Here is a 17,313-nt window from a genome sequence, read left to right as displayed (position 1 = left end):
GATCACATTTTTGAAGCGCATTCCAGTCAGAACAGCGCAATTCTTTCCTGAGACATCTTGACTCTGCTCTCAGAGTGAGACGATTATGTTGTCCCACGAGCGGGACATTTCTTCCCGTGACCGAGAGTTAATTCGGCTCCAACCGAGTCATTCCGAGTCGAAAATCCCCATGTATGTTGTTGATATCCCTCATCCCTTCGGCCCGTTATGCCCGCCATGAGTGACTGGAAACTGATGCTCAAACGTCGTCGCACGCGTAGGTGGGATAGTTCGGACCCTGATCGCGCTCCCCCGCCACTGCCCTTGAACCCGCGGTCAATGAGTCCCGTCACCAAATCTCACGTCTCGCCAAATGTCCAGGCCATCGCGGCCAAGTTCGCGGACAAGCCCAGCGAGAACACAATAAGCTCCTACACAACAAACTCCATGTCCCCCAAGCCTCCATCATCACCAGAACGACAGTTGGTCAAGGGCAACATCCACAAGCGCATGCAGTCGCAGCCCGGTGACGCCCGCTCTGAATTTCTCAACTACCTAGACAGCCGGTCGCCGGATCGACCTCAGCGTGCGACGATTGCTGAACCACCAGCGAAGACGGAGGACTCGAAGACTACCGAGTCACCGTCGCAACGTCCTCAGTCAGAACGTGACTTCTCGAATTACCTTCTTTCGAGTCGATACCTTTCCAAACCGATTTTAGGGGAGAGTACCCCTCCCTCAGCAACCATGTTGGCTCTTCAAAACATGCAATTGCCCGCAGACACCGAGTCTCCGTCTCCTTCAACTCGTCCCAAACTGCTTGCTGCACCCGCACCAATAGCGAAAGAGCCGCAGACGCACAGCATGGAGTCGATTGCATCTCAGATTCATAGCCTTACCGACATTGCGAGCAGCTTACGGCACGAAATGGCTCAGCTGAGCCGACGAAGCAAGGACAATGCCACCGATTTGGTCAGCCTCAAGGCTGCGACCAACGCCCGCGACGAGGACATTCGCAAAAGTCTGAGGGATCTGACCTCCAACCTTTCTTCGAAATTCCTGGATCCAGAGTCCGCAAGGTTTGACCTTAATGCTCTATTGAATTCTGTGGACGGAACGAACTCGAAGGAATTCGATAGTTCTCCAAGACAAACAAAGTACTCGGCATCTCGTATGGCCAGCCCAAATCGGTTTGCTTCCTATGATCGAGAGATGTGTGGATCACCGGGACCCATATCCGATGGATCGGCCAGCATCGCTCTGCTGGAAAAAGTCCTCCGTGAGATGGCGACCAAGGAAGGCGAGGAAAAGCTTTTGGAACTTGTGGATGAAATCAAGTCGCGACCAGCTGCTACTCCCTCCGAAAAGGTTGCCGACAAGCAGATCACTATGATGCTCGAAGAGATCCTCAACCTCGTCAAGGAGGTCCCGTCCAATCGAGCCCTCATCCGGTCCTCCACTGTCGCCGACACTACCAAGCTTGCTCCGCCTGATGAGGCCATGCACGACGGTCTTAGGTCCCGTTCGCTTGGCTCTATGGAACCATCAACGCTACGCGCACTGGATATAGCAAAGGACGATAAAGATGAGCGCTCGGTTTCAAACCCCGACGAGATCCTGTCCATTCTGAGAAGCGTTAAGAGTAGCGTTATTGAAGGAGGTGGAATGACCAGCGGAGTGAAGACCTTGGTACGCGAGCTACGTGGAGAGGTTCTGGGCATGGGACGGGATCTGGCCCGAAGACTTGAAGCCACCAAGACAACCAGCGAGTCCAACGATATTGGCAACGAGAAGGCACTCCAGCCTCAGGCTCTTGGCTCGGAAGAGATCGCCGCCATTGTCGAAAACAGTCTTCAGGACCTAAAGGAGCAGCTGGCTGCTACCGTCAACGAGAGCCGAGAACATTCGTCGGCACTTTCCCACTTCCAATCGATGATGAACAGCGCCGAAATCTACTCAATTGTCAAGAAGGCTCTCGATGAATTCGAGCCTCCACAGGCTGCTCAGAACGAGTCACGAGGTGTTGGAATGGAGAAAGAAGAGATCCTCGACACCGTCCGCGAAGCATGGGAGACCTATAAGCCCGAAATCGAGCTACAGAACTTTGGCTTGGAGCGTGATGAAATTCTGGAATGTCTCACAGAAGGCCTCAAGTCATACCAGCCTCAAAACGAGCAAGCCGTGACCTATGACCAAGTCTTGGCCGCTGTTCAAGCTGGAATGCAGAATTTCGTCCCACCCCAGTCAGACCAACAGCAGCAGACTATCACCAGAGATGAGATCATCTGGACCATCCGCGAATGCCTGGAGAAGCCTGAGCCGACTACTTCCAGGGGCCTTGACGAGGATCACCTCAACTCCCTTCGCGATGAAATTCTGGCGGCTGTCACTGGATCGGTGGCTACGCAGAGCATGCTCAGCACGAAATCTCTCGACTCCGGACTCGGTCGTGATGAGATCGTTAGTGCCGTTTCCGATGGCCTCGAGGCACATTTCACTGCTGCCAAGGAGATGGACGGGCCTCACATTACGAGGGAGGATGTTGTCAACGCCATCAACGATGCCTTCAATTCTCAGCAATCTGCCCTCAGCATACCCACCCAATCGACTGTTTCCCGCGAAGAGATCATGAACGCCATTGCGGATGGCATCGAGGCCTCACAATCCGGCACCAGGGATGCCTCTCAGTCCTTTGTTTCCCGAGATGAGATTCTGGCTGCCATCGCAGAAGGCCTTGAAGCTTCATCGGCTGCCCGAGATACTGCCGTCGCCAACGTCCAACCAAGCGTGTCTCGTGAGGAGATCCTGCAGACCATCGCTGAGGGCATTGAAACCTCCAACTCGATCACCCGAGAGATTGAACTAAACAAAGACGATCTCATGGAAGCAATTACGGCGGGCCTTCATGAGGCGACCAACTCTATGAACCTCAATGCTGGCGATCAGGTGCTGGATAGGCTTCAGGATCTGCTGGACGGAATGAAGGAGGAATTCAAACAGTACTCCGCCGCCAACGGTAAAGACACTGAACAGGTCCTTGATGCGATCAAGGATGGTCTCCATGATGTTCGCAGAGAACTTGACGCCTACGTCGTGACAGCCACCGATGTCTCCGGGAAGCACGAGGTCATCGACACTGTCAAGGAAGGATTCCGCCTTCTCCAGGCTGACATGGAAAAAACGATCACTGATGCCACTTCGTCCACTGGATCCAAGAACCCAGACACCCCTGAGCTTTTGGATGCCATGGAGAAAGAGTTTGAGCACCTACGGTCGACCATCAGTACTCTGCTCATTCAGGACAAAGCCCCTGGTGACAAGGACGAGATTATCGATGCCATGCGTGAGATTGCCGAGCAGCAAAGGAGTGTTGTGCACTCAGAGCCAGGTGTCGACAAGGACGAGATCATCGCGGCTCTTCGTGAGCACTTCGATAACCTCCGCGAAGAAACAATGCAACGACGAGATGGCAACGAGAGCATGCTCTCTTCTACCAGCGAGCTCCTGGACGCATTCAACGATGGCGTCGACTCAATCCGCGATGATCTGAAAAAGTTCCTGGACAAGCCTTTCGAGTTCGACATGACAGAAGTCCTCGACACCATTAAGGATGGACTGGTCGATCTCAAGACTGATATGGATTCTCTTCGTCAGTCTCAAAGCGATGATGCCGGTACTACCCGGGGAGGTGAACTCATGCTTGCTGATTCGGGTGTTGGAAGCGGCATCGAGAGCCTGAAGACACTTCTCACCGAGCTTCAGGACAAGGTCGATGCCATCGATACTCCTCGTGCCGGCGAGCCCACCGAGGATGCACTGAAACGAGGACACTTGGACGAACTCCTTGTCGCCATCCAGGAAGTGCAAGTCGTCGTGGCTGAGATGAGCAACCACAGCACTGAAGGCCTGGCTCGAAAAGAGGACACTGATAACATCGAAGGCTTGCTCATGAGCACAAAGGCCCAGATTGACGATATGGTGTTCCCGTCGGCCGACGAGATCGCGACCTCTGAACAGATCGGCACTCTCGAGGCGATTATCCGGGAAGCGAAGGACTCCATCGCCGACTTGTCCACGCGAATTGACGCCGAGGCCCCTACCAAGTCAGATATTGGAACTCTGGAGGGGCTGATCAAAGATGTCTGGATTGCCTTGGACGAATTGAAAGGATCAACCAAAAGTGACGAAGCCGCAGAACGGCCCGACGGGCTGCTGAAGTCCGACTTGCAGACAGTGGAGGCCATGATCTTCGAGGTCAAGTCGCAGGTGGACGAGCTGAAACTCCCCGATGTGGAGACCCTTCCGACCAAGGCTGATATACAAGAGCTATCTACTCTTGTCACCGAGTTCCGGGAGAAGATGGAGGCCGACAATGATCTCACGGGACAAGGATTTGAGGCTCGCAAGATCGAGCATGGCGGTCTAGCTGAGAAGATTGAGGAGGCCAAGTTTGTTGTTGGAGAACTCGGCGACGAGCTGAAGAGCAAGCTCGATGGCAGCAGTGAGGGACTTGCCGAGCTCAAGCAGCTTCTTGAGGGGCTTGCCGTCACGGCCGAAAGCTTCACCACCGTCGAAAATGTCACGGAGCTCACCGACCTCATCAATCGCGAGTTTGAGCGCTCACGTGGTGAGCAAGACGCCGTAAAAGTCGACAACGAGGAACGCGATGCCGCGGCCATGACCAAACATGACGAAACTCGCGCCGCAATAATCGTCGAACTTGGGGCCAAGATCGACGAGAAGATTGCCGAAGTCATGTCCAAGTACGATGACGCCCATGACTCTCTTCATTCCCGATTCTCCGAGACCGAGGAGCGAGATATGGCCCACACCGAGGCTTTGACGGGCACCAAGGCTCTTGCTGAGGACATCAAGCTTGTCATCGGTGCCATGGGCACAAGCGTGAGCGAGTCGTGCGAGCGAATGGGCGTGGACACTAGGACGTTCTTCGAGAAGGTTGAAGAATCCTACAACCGGATGGAAGACATGTCCAATGAAGTCAAGTCGCATCAACAACAAGCCCGAGCTGAAAGCGAGCGAGTGGCCGCCACCACCGAGCGTGTGGAAAGCAAGCTCCTCGAATTTCACCCGCAAATCTTGGAGAGTGTTCAGGAAATACTCTCGATCGTTAGCCAGCACTACGACGACTCCCAAAAGTCAGTGGAGCAGTCCAGAACGGAGATCTCATCTACTGTTATGCATGCACTTCCTCCCGCAGGCCAAGATCTTGAAAGGGGCCCGGTGCATGACAAGCTCAACGATCTCCTGGAACACGCCAAGAATAACCAGGTCCAAGAGGTTCTGACTACGCTTCTTGATCACTCGAGAAATGACCAGCTCCATGAGAAGCTTGATCGCGCTCTGGATCAAAGTTCCGGCGCGAACGGTCCGGTCTACGAAAGACTTAACGAGCTCCTTGATCATGCTACTAGCGGCACTGGCCCCGTTCACGAAAAGCTGGACATGCTCCTCAGCCATACCGCGAACTCGGAGAGTTCCGTTACGCAAATGATGAAACTCGATGAAATGCACAAGGACATAATGGACACTCACCGCAAGATGAACGAGATGTTTACTACGCAGTCCGCGATGGTTGCCGAAGAAAATACACGGAAGCGCCAGGAAGCCGAGGATGCTGCCATTGCGCTGGAACGTCGAGTCGCACAACGGGAGCAAGTTGAAGCCGACATCGTCTGTCTGAATGAAGAAAAGGATTCCTTGCTCAGTATCATCTCTACTCTCAAGGCGGAGAAGGAGGACCTTGCCAAACAGAACACGAAACTGAACAAGGATCTCTCCGGACTCGAAACTGCTCTCGAAATCCGCCACGAAGAGATGCAGACCATGGAGGACCGTGCCGAGGGATTGGAGAAGCGAATCTTGGAGGGCGTGCTCGACCATGCTCGCTCTGTGCTCCTCAGTCGGTCTAACAGCAGCGTGATGAATATGAGTCTGAAGCGCAACCGGACTTCTCATGGCACCATTCGCAGCTCCAGTGGGACTAGCAAGTCCAGTTACGCCAGCACCGCCAAGGATTCCAAGGACAATCGCGATCTGCTCGGGAATAGTGTCGGCATTGCCCTCAAACGTCGCATACCAGCCTCACTCCAGGCGGGCACGGCGCCTGTGCAGCCCAACATCGGCAAGGAGCGGCGCATTCTCAGTCTCAGCCATGTCACAGGTAACCGGGTTGCAGATCGACAAGTGAGCGACAACAGCAGCATGACCGGCCTAAAGCGCAGCCACTCGGTCAAATCAAACTTCTCGCTACGCAAGGCCTCGTGGGGCGGTCGCACCTCGCTGGCCAACAAGGAGAACGAGTCCGTCCTCGAAGAAGATGAGCTCGACAGCGGGGCCGAGAGCGATGCTGGCACGGAGCGCCGGACCAGCTACACCGGCACGTGCACCGACAGCATGACGGCGACGGAGACGGAGAGCCTGGTCTCAGCGACAGACCGACGCACTAGCGGCATGAGCTTAACCACCGGTCAGGTGACGGTCGCGAGTACCATCGCAGAGGAGGAAACACAGTCCCCCCTTTCGGTCGGCAGTGGGTCAGAGTACAGCAGGACCGAGTCTGAATGTGACATGCATACTGCGCACGAGGACCAGGACCCGGATGATCCAGTGGAGGAGCAAGACGAGCGAACCGCCTCTATCAAGAAGAAGTTGCTTGAGAATGCAGCGCCTCCTAGTGACAGCGGGCTTGGGACGGATATGTCTGTTACGTGAGATGGATGGTTTTGCAGGGCATGGTGCTCGGAGTTGCTTTCTTTTTTCTTTCTTTCTTTCTACGCGCGAACTGCTGATTGCGCTAATATACCACTTGTGCTGTGTTGGAGCTAGGGGTGTTTTTCTTTCTTTTTCCTTTTGAGCCTGTATGAATTCCTTTGCCTGTGATGATTAGTTCTGCAATGAATGAGTGACTATCTTTAAACTCGAATATACTTCCTCTCTCTCTCTGTGCTCGCGTGACTGCTGACGTCAGCCCCAACAGATTGCCCATCAGGTCATGGGACTTGGATGCCTCAGGCTGCAATTCGATCAGCCGAGGCCGTTTTAGTGCAGTAATGAATCAGTCCGTCCACTTGACCTTCTTCGATCTGGAGCTTTTCCCTCTTAAAGGTGTCTCGGACAATCTGGAGCTCATCCATGGTAGATCAACCCGGAAGTGCCCCTCCGCCACGGCTCTCCCAAAAAGACGGAGCAGCTGTCTCCGCTATCTAACCACCTCCCCAACGCAATCCAGCAACCAACTTCCCTCAGCTCTGCCCTGATCAGAAGGCGGCCCAACAACCATGTTGGACCCCTTCCCACCACCCCCGGACTGGCTGCGGAGCTTCGTAAAACCATACGCGCTCCGCTTCACCAGCCCGACCCTCACCGAGCACATCCATGAGGTGCTGCTCGCCTTCGCCTTCTACCAATTCATCCACAGCGTGCTCGCCCCATGGCTCTCTCCGAAATTGTTTCCAAACCACTACCCCAAATTCAATGCCCGCACCAAACTCAACTGGGACGTGCACGTCGTCTCCCTCGTGCAGAGCGTCCTCGTCAACTCGGCCGCGCTGTGGGTCATGTTCACTGACGAGGAGCGCAAGTCCATGTCGGCGGGCGAGCGCGTGTTCGGGTACACCGGCGCCTGCGGGCTGGTCCAGGCGTTGGCAGTCGGCTATTTCCTGTACGACCTGATCGTCAGCATCGTGCACCTGCGCATCTTCGGCGTTGGTCTGCTATTTCACGCTGTCAGCGCCCTCTGGGTATTCAGTCTGGGATTCCGGCCGTTCCTCAACTTCTACGGCCCCGTCTTTATTCTCTACGAGCTTTCCAGCCCGTTCCTCAATATCCACTGGTTCCTCGATAAGGTCAATATGACGGGCGGTCGCGCACAGTGGTATAATGGCATGCTCCTCCTGTTTATGTTCTTCTCGTGCCGACTCGTCTGGGGCACCTGGCAGTCTGTTGTCGTCTACCGCGACATGTGGTATGCCCTGCAGCAGACGCGGGCTGCCTCGTCCTCGATGCTCCAACAGCCCGTCAACATCAACGCGCACGTTTTCCACCCAGTCCGCGACGGTTCCATGTGTCTCGACGAGACCTGCGCGCGAGCCAACGCCGAAATCACCCGGTTCGCGGAGCACACAGCCGCTGGCGTGCCGACATGGCTGGTAGTCACATACGTGACGTCGAATCTGATCTTGAATTTCCTGAATTTCTACTGGTTCTCAAAAATGGTGGACACCGTGCTCAAGCGGTTCCGGAAGCCCGTTGAGGAAGTGCAGAAGGAGAAGGAGCTGTCGCGTGCAGAGAAAGCGGCCAAGCTCAAGGATGAGATTGCGCAGGATATTGTCCTTGAGGCTGCTGCGCAGCTGGAGAAGGACGAGGCGACTCTGAGGACGGGCGAGTTTCTTACGCAGGAGCAGATCTCCTCGGCTATTGACAAAGGGCTTGGGGAGAATCTGCGTAGGAGGAAGGATGAGTTGATTGGTAAAGTGCCTCTGCCTAGCCCTGGCACTTGATTCTTATGTGTTGTGTTGGTCTGCGCCTGCCTTGTCTTGTCTGGCTTGGCTTGGCTGCTGAAAGTGCATTTTTGGAGAGGGGATTCTGTTTGGTGGGAATTCTGTTTGGTTTCGGCCTTGGTGTACGGACTTGGATGCCCTGCATAATGGGTGAAATGGTGGAACATCTCTGGATCTAGGGTTGATTTTTGGAGGTTGTCTGATCCCTCTTCTTTTCTTATATCTGTGTCTATTTACTTCCTCACTTCGTTCACACGTTAATGATGGATCAGTTAGTGTTTACTTTCACCAGAGAATACGAAAGCAATATACGAAACATATTAACCTCAAACCAATTATTCATTCCTTAAAATTCTTATGTAGACGGCAGCATCGCAACACCAACACCATCCATCGGAGCGCCCGTATCACAAACAAAGACAAAAAAAGATAATACATAAATTCAGAGTCACCCCCAAGGTCAGAGTCGCCGTTCAAAGACATCTCTACCGCGCAGCAGAAGCCTCAGGCTTAGCCAGCATATAACGCACTGCCTCCTGAGCCACAACCGTATCCCAAGGGCTGTCAGTGCCACCATGACGAAACTCAGGTGCACTACCATCCTCACCGCCACCGCGACCAGCCTCGCCGAGGACGGTCTCGAGATCGCGGCGTTGGGAGTTGATCCAGCGGCGGACAAAGTTCGCCGGGTCCTTGCTCAGGGCAGTGTAGAAAGAGTGGCGGGCACGCGAGTGGGTGAGCGCCTGCACGATGAGCGCGACCTGATCGTCTAGCGAGGCAATCTGGCGCATGCCGGCGGCGTACTGCGGGTTCTGGGTGAGGGCCATCATCTTGGTGCGCAGGGGGTCTTCCACGGCGACCTGGATGTCGTAGACGGTTGGGGTCGCGTCACTGTGGAACTCTTCATCGACGCGAATGGTGTAGGGCAACTTGATCGGCTCCATGGGGCTGGTGTGTGGGCCGATGCTTTCGGGAATTTGGGGGAAGAACATCTGTTCTCGACCGAAAATCTGAAAGAAAAGTTAGCAACACCTCAAGAATGACTTGGGAGGTGGTAGGATAGACATACCGATCGCAGACGGTGGTCGCATCGCACTTGGCGCTTCTCTTCATCCTCCTGCAGTCCCATCGCACGGATGTAGTCCCAGATGCCAAGCACGATTCCACTGCGAGTCTCTTCCTCAACGTCCAGCACCTCGGCCAGCTCGCGGCTCAGCTTGTACCGTTCCGGGATTTCATCCCGCACGAGACTGATGGTAACGTTCAGATTGTCTTGCGATGCCCGCGAGAACTGGATACTATCAAACTCCGCATTTGGTGGTGCCGTCGCATTGGGGGGCGCCTGCGGTTTGGCCCAGGTAACCGGCTTCACCTCCTCAGGGATGGCCGTGGCTGGCTTGTCAAAGTCAACCGTGATGGACTTGAAGAAATGCGAAAAGCGCTGGGGATGTTTTGTAGATGCGCTCTTTTTCGACTTGTCTGCTTCGGCTTCATCTTGCTCCATCGCATCATCACCACCAGCCTCCTCGCTCTCCTTCTCACCGGCTGGCGGAACCGTGGGGTCATTCTCATCATCTAGAAGACGTCCCTCGATGCGTACCTTATATCGGCCCGAGCCTGGGTTGTTGCCAGGGCCCTGCCACGGTTGACTCTCGGCAGTGTTGGAGATCCAGATGCGCATGGTCCGGTACTTCTTGCTGGTCCGGCTGACGGAATCCTGAATGTCCAGCCTTTTGCGAACAATGGCGGCATCCAATCGCTTTTCTACATCGCGAAGGCTCTTGTACTGCTGGACACCTTCGCCAATGACCACGTCTTCGATTCCGTCGGGGATGCTCCTGTCGGTCGGCTTGCGGCTGCGACGGAGAGCACCTTCATTGGGGTGTGCCATCGCGCGCTGAGCGGGCATATACTGCGGGTTGACAGCGTGTTGGGGCATGGGAACGGGCATTCCTGTAGCGCAGAGATTCGCGATTAGACTTGGGGGCTGATGGGGAAGGAGGGACTAGGACAAACCGGGTCCGGGAGGCCCGCGACGGGGCGTCGCTGGGGACCGCTGGGCGGTCGGAGGGTATCCCCGGGGATAATTCTGCATGGGGGCCTGCATTTTGAGGGCTAGAAGCAGATCGAGGGATGAGGCGTGGAAGAGAGGGAGAGAAAGGCGGATGGCAGGAAGAAGACGAGGCGCGATTCTTTGCGGCCGGCGCTATACCCTTTTCGGAACGCGCAACAAGACCCGTCGACTACAGCACGACCAGAAGAAGAATACAACTAGGGTGATGAGAAAATGCAAAATCAATTGGAGACTACTCCAGGAGCGATGCCTGGTTAGTATACAGCCCCTCCACCACATTGCCCAGCTTCTCAATCGTGTCCAGCGCCGCATCGTACGCTTGGTCCCGTTCAGTTTCGTCGTACACAATCAGACACCCGGAGCCCTGGTCCAGAACGCCGATGATGACTTTGTCCAAAATCATCTGTGACAGCTTCCGCTCCACCTGCTGCGTATCCAGTCCGACCATCTTGGCGATGTGGTCCAACTCCACCCGGCTGAAAGGCTCGATGACCTTGATCAAGTTCTGCTCCAGCATGGCATCATACAGACGCCGGAGGTGGTTACGGATAAATACGTCGCTGCCCAACTCGTACCGGTAGTCTGACAGGGCCTTCTCGTACTCTTCCAGCGACCGATTGGCGTGGGCGCGTGCCACGGCCTTCATGGCTTCCAGCCGAGGGCTGGCGTACTTTTGAGCCTGCTTCGAGCCCAGCAGGTTCGTGACATCATCCACCAGGTTCAGCATGATCTTGCACAGCAGCATGTACTGCAGAGCAGCGGTGGCCTTGTCTCCTTCGTCAAGAGAGTTGTAGCCCTCCAGCGCCTCAATAAAGTAGGAGAAAGCAGTGTTGAAGTCCTTGTCCTCGGCGTGCAACATGCCGCTCTGCATGTCCAGACTTGCCTGCAAATTGGGCGGCGTGTATACAGAGGCAGCGGACGTCCGAGCAGCCGTCAGAGCGGCACGGGCTTTAGCCTGGTTCCCAAGAGCATGGTATACCCGCGACTCGAGCAACTGCACCTCCACCAACATAAGCTTGTCATCCAGTCGCTTCAGTTCGTGCAGAAGGGAGTTGATGAGAGTGAGAGCATCGTAGTAGGCTTGCTTCTGCATATGAATGGCCACCAGGCGCGCTTGGAGATTCTGTCGGAGGAAGGACCGTCGTTCGGCAATGGCCCATTCTATGCATGACTGGATGACGGCGCCTTGGAGGTCGAGGGTATCGGGGATGTCACTGATCAGGTCCAACAGCTGGCGGACTGGAAGACTATCAGCATCGAGGAATCAATAGAGGACGGTGGTACCCTACCAAGCTTGGCCGTCTTTGCTTTGGCAAATGACGAAAAGGTGTTCCGGCTGGTCTTGATGAGTTCTGCGATCTCTTGCGGCTTCTTGTCATCCCGGTAGAGCTCGGCCAGGCCAACCAACGCCTGTTCATAATCTCTTGACGAGGCCTCCGTCGACCCGGGTCCTTCAGAGAGGATCTGTTGGTAACTGCTGGCTGCTTGGGGCTTGTCCTGTTTGGCCAGATCCCGGGCTTGCTTTATCCGCTGCGAGACCTGCAAGGTGGCCATGATTGAGGGTTGGCAACGAGGTAATTGAGTGAAGCAGAGTTGGACCGGGAGGATAGAAGTACAAAACAAGGAAAGACGGCAAGGGCAAACGAAGGATGAGGTGATGCGGCTTCGCGAGGGCGGCAGCTCGAAGCTGGCTGAGCTGCGCCAAGGCGGTGAATCATACTTAGTCAGCCCATACAAGGAAGAAAAAAAAGTTCGGATCTCTTTCTGAACCATCTTTTCCACAGCAACACCATGGTGAGTTGTGCCTGTCGGCGGGTTTGAAAATGTCATTTCTAACATATATCAGAAAATCAAAGCCCTTTCCCGGCCCACGGCCTCCCAGCAGGCCCCCGGGTCGACGACTGTTCGTCAGTCGCGGAATCTCGATCCAACCCAGCATCCATTTGAGCGTGCTCGAGAGTATACTCGTGCTCTCAATGCCGTGAAAATGGAACGTCTGTTTGCCGCCCCATTCCTGGCCCAGATGGGTAACGGACATGTGGACGGCGTGTATACCATGGCGAAAGATCCCGGCTCACTCGAACGGTTTGCCAGCGGCAGTGGTGATGGCGTGGTGAAGGTGTGGGATCTCACGTTACAAGACGAGGTGTGGAATACTCAGGGCCATGAGAATATGGTTAAGGGTCTGTGTTGGACCCCAGAGCGAAAACTCCTGTCCTGCGCAAGCGACAAGACCGTTAAATTGTGGGACCCGTACAACTCGACGCCCGAGTCGCCGCCACTGGCGACATACTTGGGCTCAAGTGCTTTTACCGGCATCTCGCACCACCGCGACCACTCTTCGTTTGCGGCGTCCTCCTCTGTCATCTCCATCTACGACCTCTCCCGGCCGTCTTCTACGCCCTCGCAAACCCTCCATTGGCCAACTAGCGTCGACACCATTACCTCCGTCGCATTCAACCAGACAGAAACGTCCATTCTTGCCTCGACCGCCATTGATCGCTCCGTTATCATGTACGACCTACGGACCTCGTCGCCAGTCCACAAGTTGACTCTGCGCTTGGCATCCAACACCGTCTCATGGAATCCGATGGAGGCCTTTAACTTTGCCGTGGCGAACGAAGACCACAACGCCTATATCTTTGACATGAGAAAGACGGATCGGGCGTTGAACGTGCTAAAGGACCATGTAGCTGCCGTGATGGATGTTGAGTTTAGCCCGACGGGCGAGGAATTGGTGACGGCATCGTACGACCGGACGGTGCGGTTGTGGAGCAGAAACCACGGCCACTCTAGGGATTGTTACCACACAACGCGGATGCAGCGGTATGTTTGTTTCTTCTGGATCGAAACCCGGACTATATACTAATGGATCGTGCAGTGTGTTCTCCGCGAAATTCACCCCGGACAACAAGTACCTTCTGTCTGGGTCAGACGATGGCAACGTTCGTCTGTGGCGCACCAACGCCTCTGACCGCAGCGGGATCAAGAGTGCTCGTCAGCGCGCGAAACTGGAGTACGACCACGCTCTGATCAAGCGTTACGGACATATGCCTGAGATCCGCCGCATCAAACGCCAACGTCACCTGCCGAGAACGGTCAAGAAGGCGGGCGAGATCAAGCGCGATGAAGTGGCTGCTATCAAGAGACGCGAGGACAACGTGCGCAAGCACACCAAGAAGAGCGAGTTGAAGCCGAGACAGAACGAGCGCGAGAAGATTATCCTTGCGCGGGAGCAATAACTGTTCATGAGTGGATCCTGTGCAGATTCCGCCGTATGTACTATACTGGGCTCACGCTCTTTTCTTATCTACCGCGCCTCCTGGAGCTCGTGTCGACGCCGCAGCTGCCTGTCCTTGAGATGATGCCCCCTTGGCCACCGCGTCATCCATCCCACTCACAACCCTCGCAACCCGCTGCACAGCAGCGGGCAAGACAACAAACCAATTGGCTAGCTTCGCATAAGCAGGCAATCTCAGCACGCCTCCCCGTCCGCCATCCACCGCGGCCACAATCTCGCGCGCAACCTGCACGGGCTCGAGAACAGGCGCAAAAAACGAATTCGGCGTCTCAACCCAATCAAAAAGCGGCGTCGCAATCTGCCCCGTCTCCACGAGCAGCATCTTTATCTGGTCTTCTTGCCCCGACACTCGAATCTCCGCCTCTACCGTCCGATGCAACGCGCTCAGCCCTGCCTTGCTGGCTGTGTAGTCTGACAATCCTGCCGGGCACAACTGGCCTAGCACCGAGCTGACTGTCACGATGGTCCCACCGTTTTCTGTGGATAGCATGCCGGGTAGGAAGATCTGGTAGGCATGGAATCCGGCGAGGAGATTTGTGCGGATGGTCTTTTCAAATGCGTCTGCGTCCAGGCTGAGGAGGGGGTCACCGTTTATGCGTGCTGCGGCGCAGTTGATCAGGATAGTCGGCGTCCCCAACTGGGTGAGGTTCAGACGTTAGAAGAAAAGATCCCAAACAATCAGATAAACAGTACTTGGCATAGCATAGCATAGCATAGCATACCTCATTCTCAATCATTCCTTTCGTATCCTCAACCACCTTCCGATCCCCAACATCACACTGGTAATACTTCACCCCCTCCCCTTCCCCCTGCGTCCCGAAAACCTCCTCATACCGCTCATCATCCAGCACCGCGACATCCAAAACGGCAACGCTCGCCCCGCGCATGGCATACATCTGCGCAATAGCCAGTCCCAACCCACTAGCACCGCCCGTGACGACGACGACCTCCGACGCGAAATCCACCGCGCGGGGGATTCCGTGCGCGACGCGCTGGTTGACGATCTTGAGCACGAAGAGCGCTGTCAGCAGGACCGCGTAGGCGACGGAGCCGATGAAGACGGGATCGGTCGTTGGCGTGACCTGTGCGCGGAGCGAGAGCACGAGGAGCCATGCTAGTCCTGGGTTGAGGAGCGTGCGGTACAGGACGTTGAGGAAGGTGTCGAGGGTTAGGGATGCGTGCCATTTCTTGGGATGGGAGGGTAACGGGGTGGCTGTGCGGGTGGTGTGGATGAGTGGTGGTGAGGACATTGTGTATTGGTGATGATATTATTGAATCAAGGCATCGTTTGTCGTCAGGTCGCTGAGTATTTATTCCTCGGTGTCGAGTGAAGTTGGAGAAGAGTGAGTTGGACGCGTCGATCATCAGTAGTTGGTGGGGCTGATGCGGCGTTCTTCGAATCATCCATTGAGTAGCTTCTCCAGCTCTGTGGAAGGTGGCCGTGCTGATTAGGGATAACGCATCTTCCATCAGTCGGACTAAGTCGAGCAGTTGTGTCCTGAAGTGGAAGTCATGGCGTTTTCGAGAAGCTGAAGGCGGAATACCGGGATTTTGAAGTGGTATGGCTCTCCTGATCACTCTTGCAACTTGTTCTATACTAATCTAGACTCGAGTTTACTAGCAATGACCGAGAGATCAAGTGGGGCTCCCATCTTTCAGAGAAGCTGGAACGTGTTATAGAAAATAAATACATCGCTCGCATGGATGGTTGACAGAGAATTGTAGGAAGAGTGCCTGAAGGCCATGGAACAAGTTATACTATGGAGTGCTGCGTGCATTACAAAGGTACATGACCTGAGCTATGTAGATATGCAAAGGCTGTCATCTTCCTGACATTTCCAGTTCAATTCACTCCATCAAATCGACAGCAACAAGACCAGACCCTCACCCCTTCATCAACATCCGCCACACCTGAACCGGCTTCTTGGCGTGCTTCGCAGGCCCATGCAGGGCATGACTGAAAGTCGTACACCCAGGATCTTCTCGAAGGATATCCAAGTCATCTGGATTTAATGATGGACGGAACCCATTGCCTGCTCGTGGGTACAGACGGTGGTCCTCAACCTCTTCCAAATCCTCGTCCTCGTCCTCTGACTGTGCGGGCTTCTGAGCAGGGATTTCTGTTTTGGGTGGTGCAATAGATGCAGCAACAGGCGCTGAAGATTGATTTTCCATTTGAGATGCCTCAGGGACGGGCAATTCCGAGTTCTCTGGAGCAGCATGAAATTCAGTTTGCGAGCCATCTCCCTTCGCCGGATTGGTGACGGGCAAATCAGTAGGTGTCTTCGAATTAGCGCCACGCTCATTCAAGGTCGAGTCCGTAGTAGGTGCTGTCCTTGGCTGGTAAACAAATTCAGAGCCCCGCAGTTCGTTCATATTGGCAGGGAACATCGGAATTGTCGGATTTTTATCTGAAATAGTGACCAGCAACTCCACAAGCGAGGAATGGGAGAGAGACGAGAGGTACGCCCGCCTTTCTGCCGCAGTCAACCGATCCCCACCCACGTCAAAGTGCGGAATAAGAGGAGCCCTAAACAGAGGCTGCGCAGGTTGTGTCTGTTTCTTCCTTTGTTCTTGATTCATGTCAGGCGGAGCAGTCGGCCGCGGCACGGGCTTGCACTCATGACAAGACCAGTTCTTCGACTTTACAAGAACAACCTCGTCGTCAATCGGGGGATCGTGACACCTCTGGTGCCACGGCGCATTGCATTCATCACAGAAGACAATGGTATTGGTCGACGGACTGTTTCCCCTCTGGCAATGAATGCAAACGATATTCGCATCTTTCTTGCGGAAGAAGTGCTTGCGTTTTCGAGTTGTGCCCGTGCCGGTACCAGTCCCGGTATTTGTACTTGCGCTAGTAAATGTAGCCTTTTTTGGGAGACTCGGATCCTTCTGCGGAGAAGGAAGAATCGAAGTATAAGCCGCAGGCCGATTAACAGCTCGACCGAAGCGAGTCTGCGTTGAACTGGGTGTAAAATCTGCCTCATCATCATGGTCCCCGTCCTCAGACGAAGAGTCCGGTCCTGCCTTGATGATATCTTCGTCTGCACGCTTGCGCTTCCCAAATAGGCTGGCCCCACCTCGTCTCCGGCCCCGAGGCGCAGAAGCAGTATTCCGCACGGGCTGCGGCGTGGCCGTGAATGTGGGCTGGGTGTAAGATGGAGGCTGTATATGAGGAAGAGGCAGGATCTGGGCCGACTCCCCGCCCCGATTAAATGTGATCTTCAGTCGTTTCACTGGAGATTCGGCTGATTGAGGTACGGCCTTTTCCGGCGGTTGAGGATATATGGATTTCTCTGTGGGTTGTGATAGGGGAGATTGTGTAGCCTGACCTGCAGACTGGGCAATATTTGAGAGTCTCATATTGAGAATCAAGTTATGAAGAGGTGTGGAGGAAAGTAGGGTGGGTATTGAAGATGGGAGAAAAAGAGGAGAAA

At 54.8% G+C, this 17,313-nt stretch overlaps 7 protein-coding genes across 7 annotated transcripts; 3 read left to right on the top strand and 4 right to left on the bottom strand.

The window, feature by feature from the left end:
* Nucleotides 1-207: 207 nt before the first annotated feature.
* Nucleotides 208-6,711, top strand: PFLUO_LOCUS1852 (uncharacterized protein; the record flags this gene model as incomplete). The annotated part of the gene is made up of 1 exon (XM_073778932.1): nt 208-6,711. The coding sequence occupies one exon, from the start codon at nt 208-210 to the stop codon at nt 6,709-6,711; it is 6,504 nt and encodes a 2,167-aa protein (XP_073635938.1).
* A 566-nt stretch (nt 6,712-7,277) lies between these two features.
* PFLUO_LOCUS1851 (uncharacterized protein) lies at nt 7,278-8,498 on the top strand (the record flags this gene model as incomplete). Its single annotated transcript, XM_073778931.1, has 1 exon — nt 7,278-8,498. The coding sequence occupies one exon, from the start codon at nt 7,278-7,280 to the stop codon at nt 8,496-8,498; it is 1,221 nt and encodes a 406-aa protein (XP_073635937.1).
* A 485-nt stretch (nt 8,499-8,983) lies between these two features.
* PFLUO_LOCUS1850 (SWI/SNF and RSC complex subunit Ssr3) lies at nt 8,984-10,605 on the bottom strand (the record flags this gene model as incomplete). The annotated part of the gene is made up of 3 exons (XM_073778930.1): nt 8,984-9,508; nt 9,568-10,451; nt 10,515-10,605. 3 exons carry the CDS (start codon nt 10,603-10,605, stop codon nt 8,984-8,986), a joined length of 1,500 nt encoding a protein of 499 aa, XP_073635936.1.
* Nucleotides 10,606-10,804: 199 nt separating this feature from the next.
* Nucleotides 10,805-12,126, bottom strand: PFLUO_LOCUS1849 (26S proteasome regulatory subunit rpn6; the record flags this gene model as incomplete). The annotated part of the gene is made up of 2 exons (XM_073778929.1): nt 10,805-11,811; nt 11,862-12,126. 2 exons carry the CDS (start codon nt 12,124-12,126, stop codon nt 10,805-10,807), a joined length of 1,272 nt encoding a protein of 423 aa, XP_073635935.1.
* Nucleotides 12,127-12,363: 237 nt separating this feature from the next.
* Nucleotides 12,364-13,814, top strand: PFLUO_LOCUS1848 (Protein sof1; the record flags this gene model as incomplete). Its single annotated transcript, XM_073778928.1, has 3 exons — nt 12,364-12,366; nt 12,419-13,398; nt 13,454-13,814. 3 exons carry the CDS (start codon nt 12,364-12,366, stop codon nt 13,812-13,814), a joined length of 1,344 nt encoding a protein of 447 aa, XP_073635934.1.
* A 51-nt stretch (nt 13,815-13,865) lies between these two features.
* On the bottom strand, nt 13,866-15,123 carry PFLUO_LOCUS1847 (uncharacterized protein; the record flags this gene model as incomplete). Its single annotated transcript, XM_073778927.1, has 2 exons — nt 13,866-14,510; nt 14,596-15,123. The coding sequence occupies 2 exons, from the start codon at nt 15,121-15,123 to the stop codon at nt 13,866-13,868; spliced, it is 1,173 nt and encodes a 390-aa protein (XP_073635933.1).
* Nucleotides 15,124-15,757: 634 nt separating this feature from the next.
* PFLUO_LOCUS1846 (uncharacterized protein) lies at nt 15,758-17,239 on the bottom strand (the record flags this gene model as incomplete). Its single annotated transcript, XM_073778926.1, has 1 exon — nt 15,758-17,239. One exon carries the CDS (start codon nt 17,237-17,239, stop codon nt 15,758-15,760), a length of 1,482 nt encoding a protein of 493 aa, XP_073635932.1.
* Between the last annotated feature and the right edge of the window lie 74 nt (nt 17,240-17,313).

The sequence above is a fragment of the Penicillium psychrofluorescens genome (assembly GCF_964197705.1).
Source record: "Penicillium psychrofluorescens genome assembly, chromosome: 1".
NCBI classification, from domain to species: Eukaryota; Fungi; Ascomycota; class Eurotiomycetes; order Eurotiales; family Aspergillaceae; genus Penicillium; species Penicillium psychrofluorescens.
The sequence above is the reverse complement of the archived record's forward strand: the minus strand, read 5'-3'. Positions and strand labels throughout refer to the sequence as shown.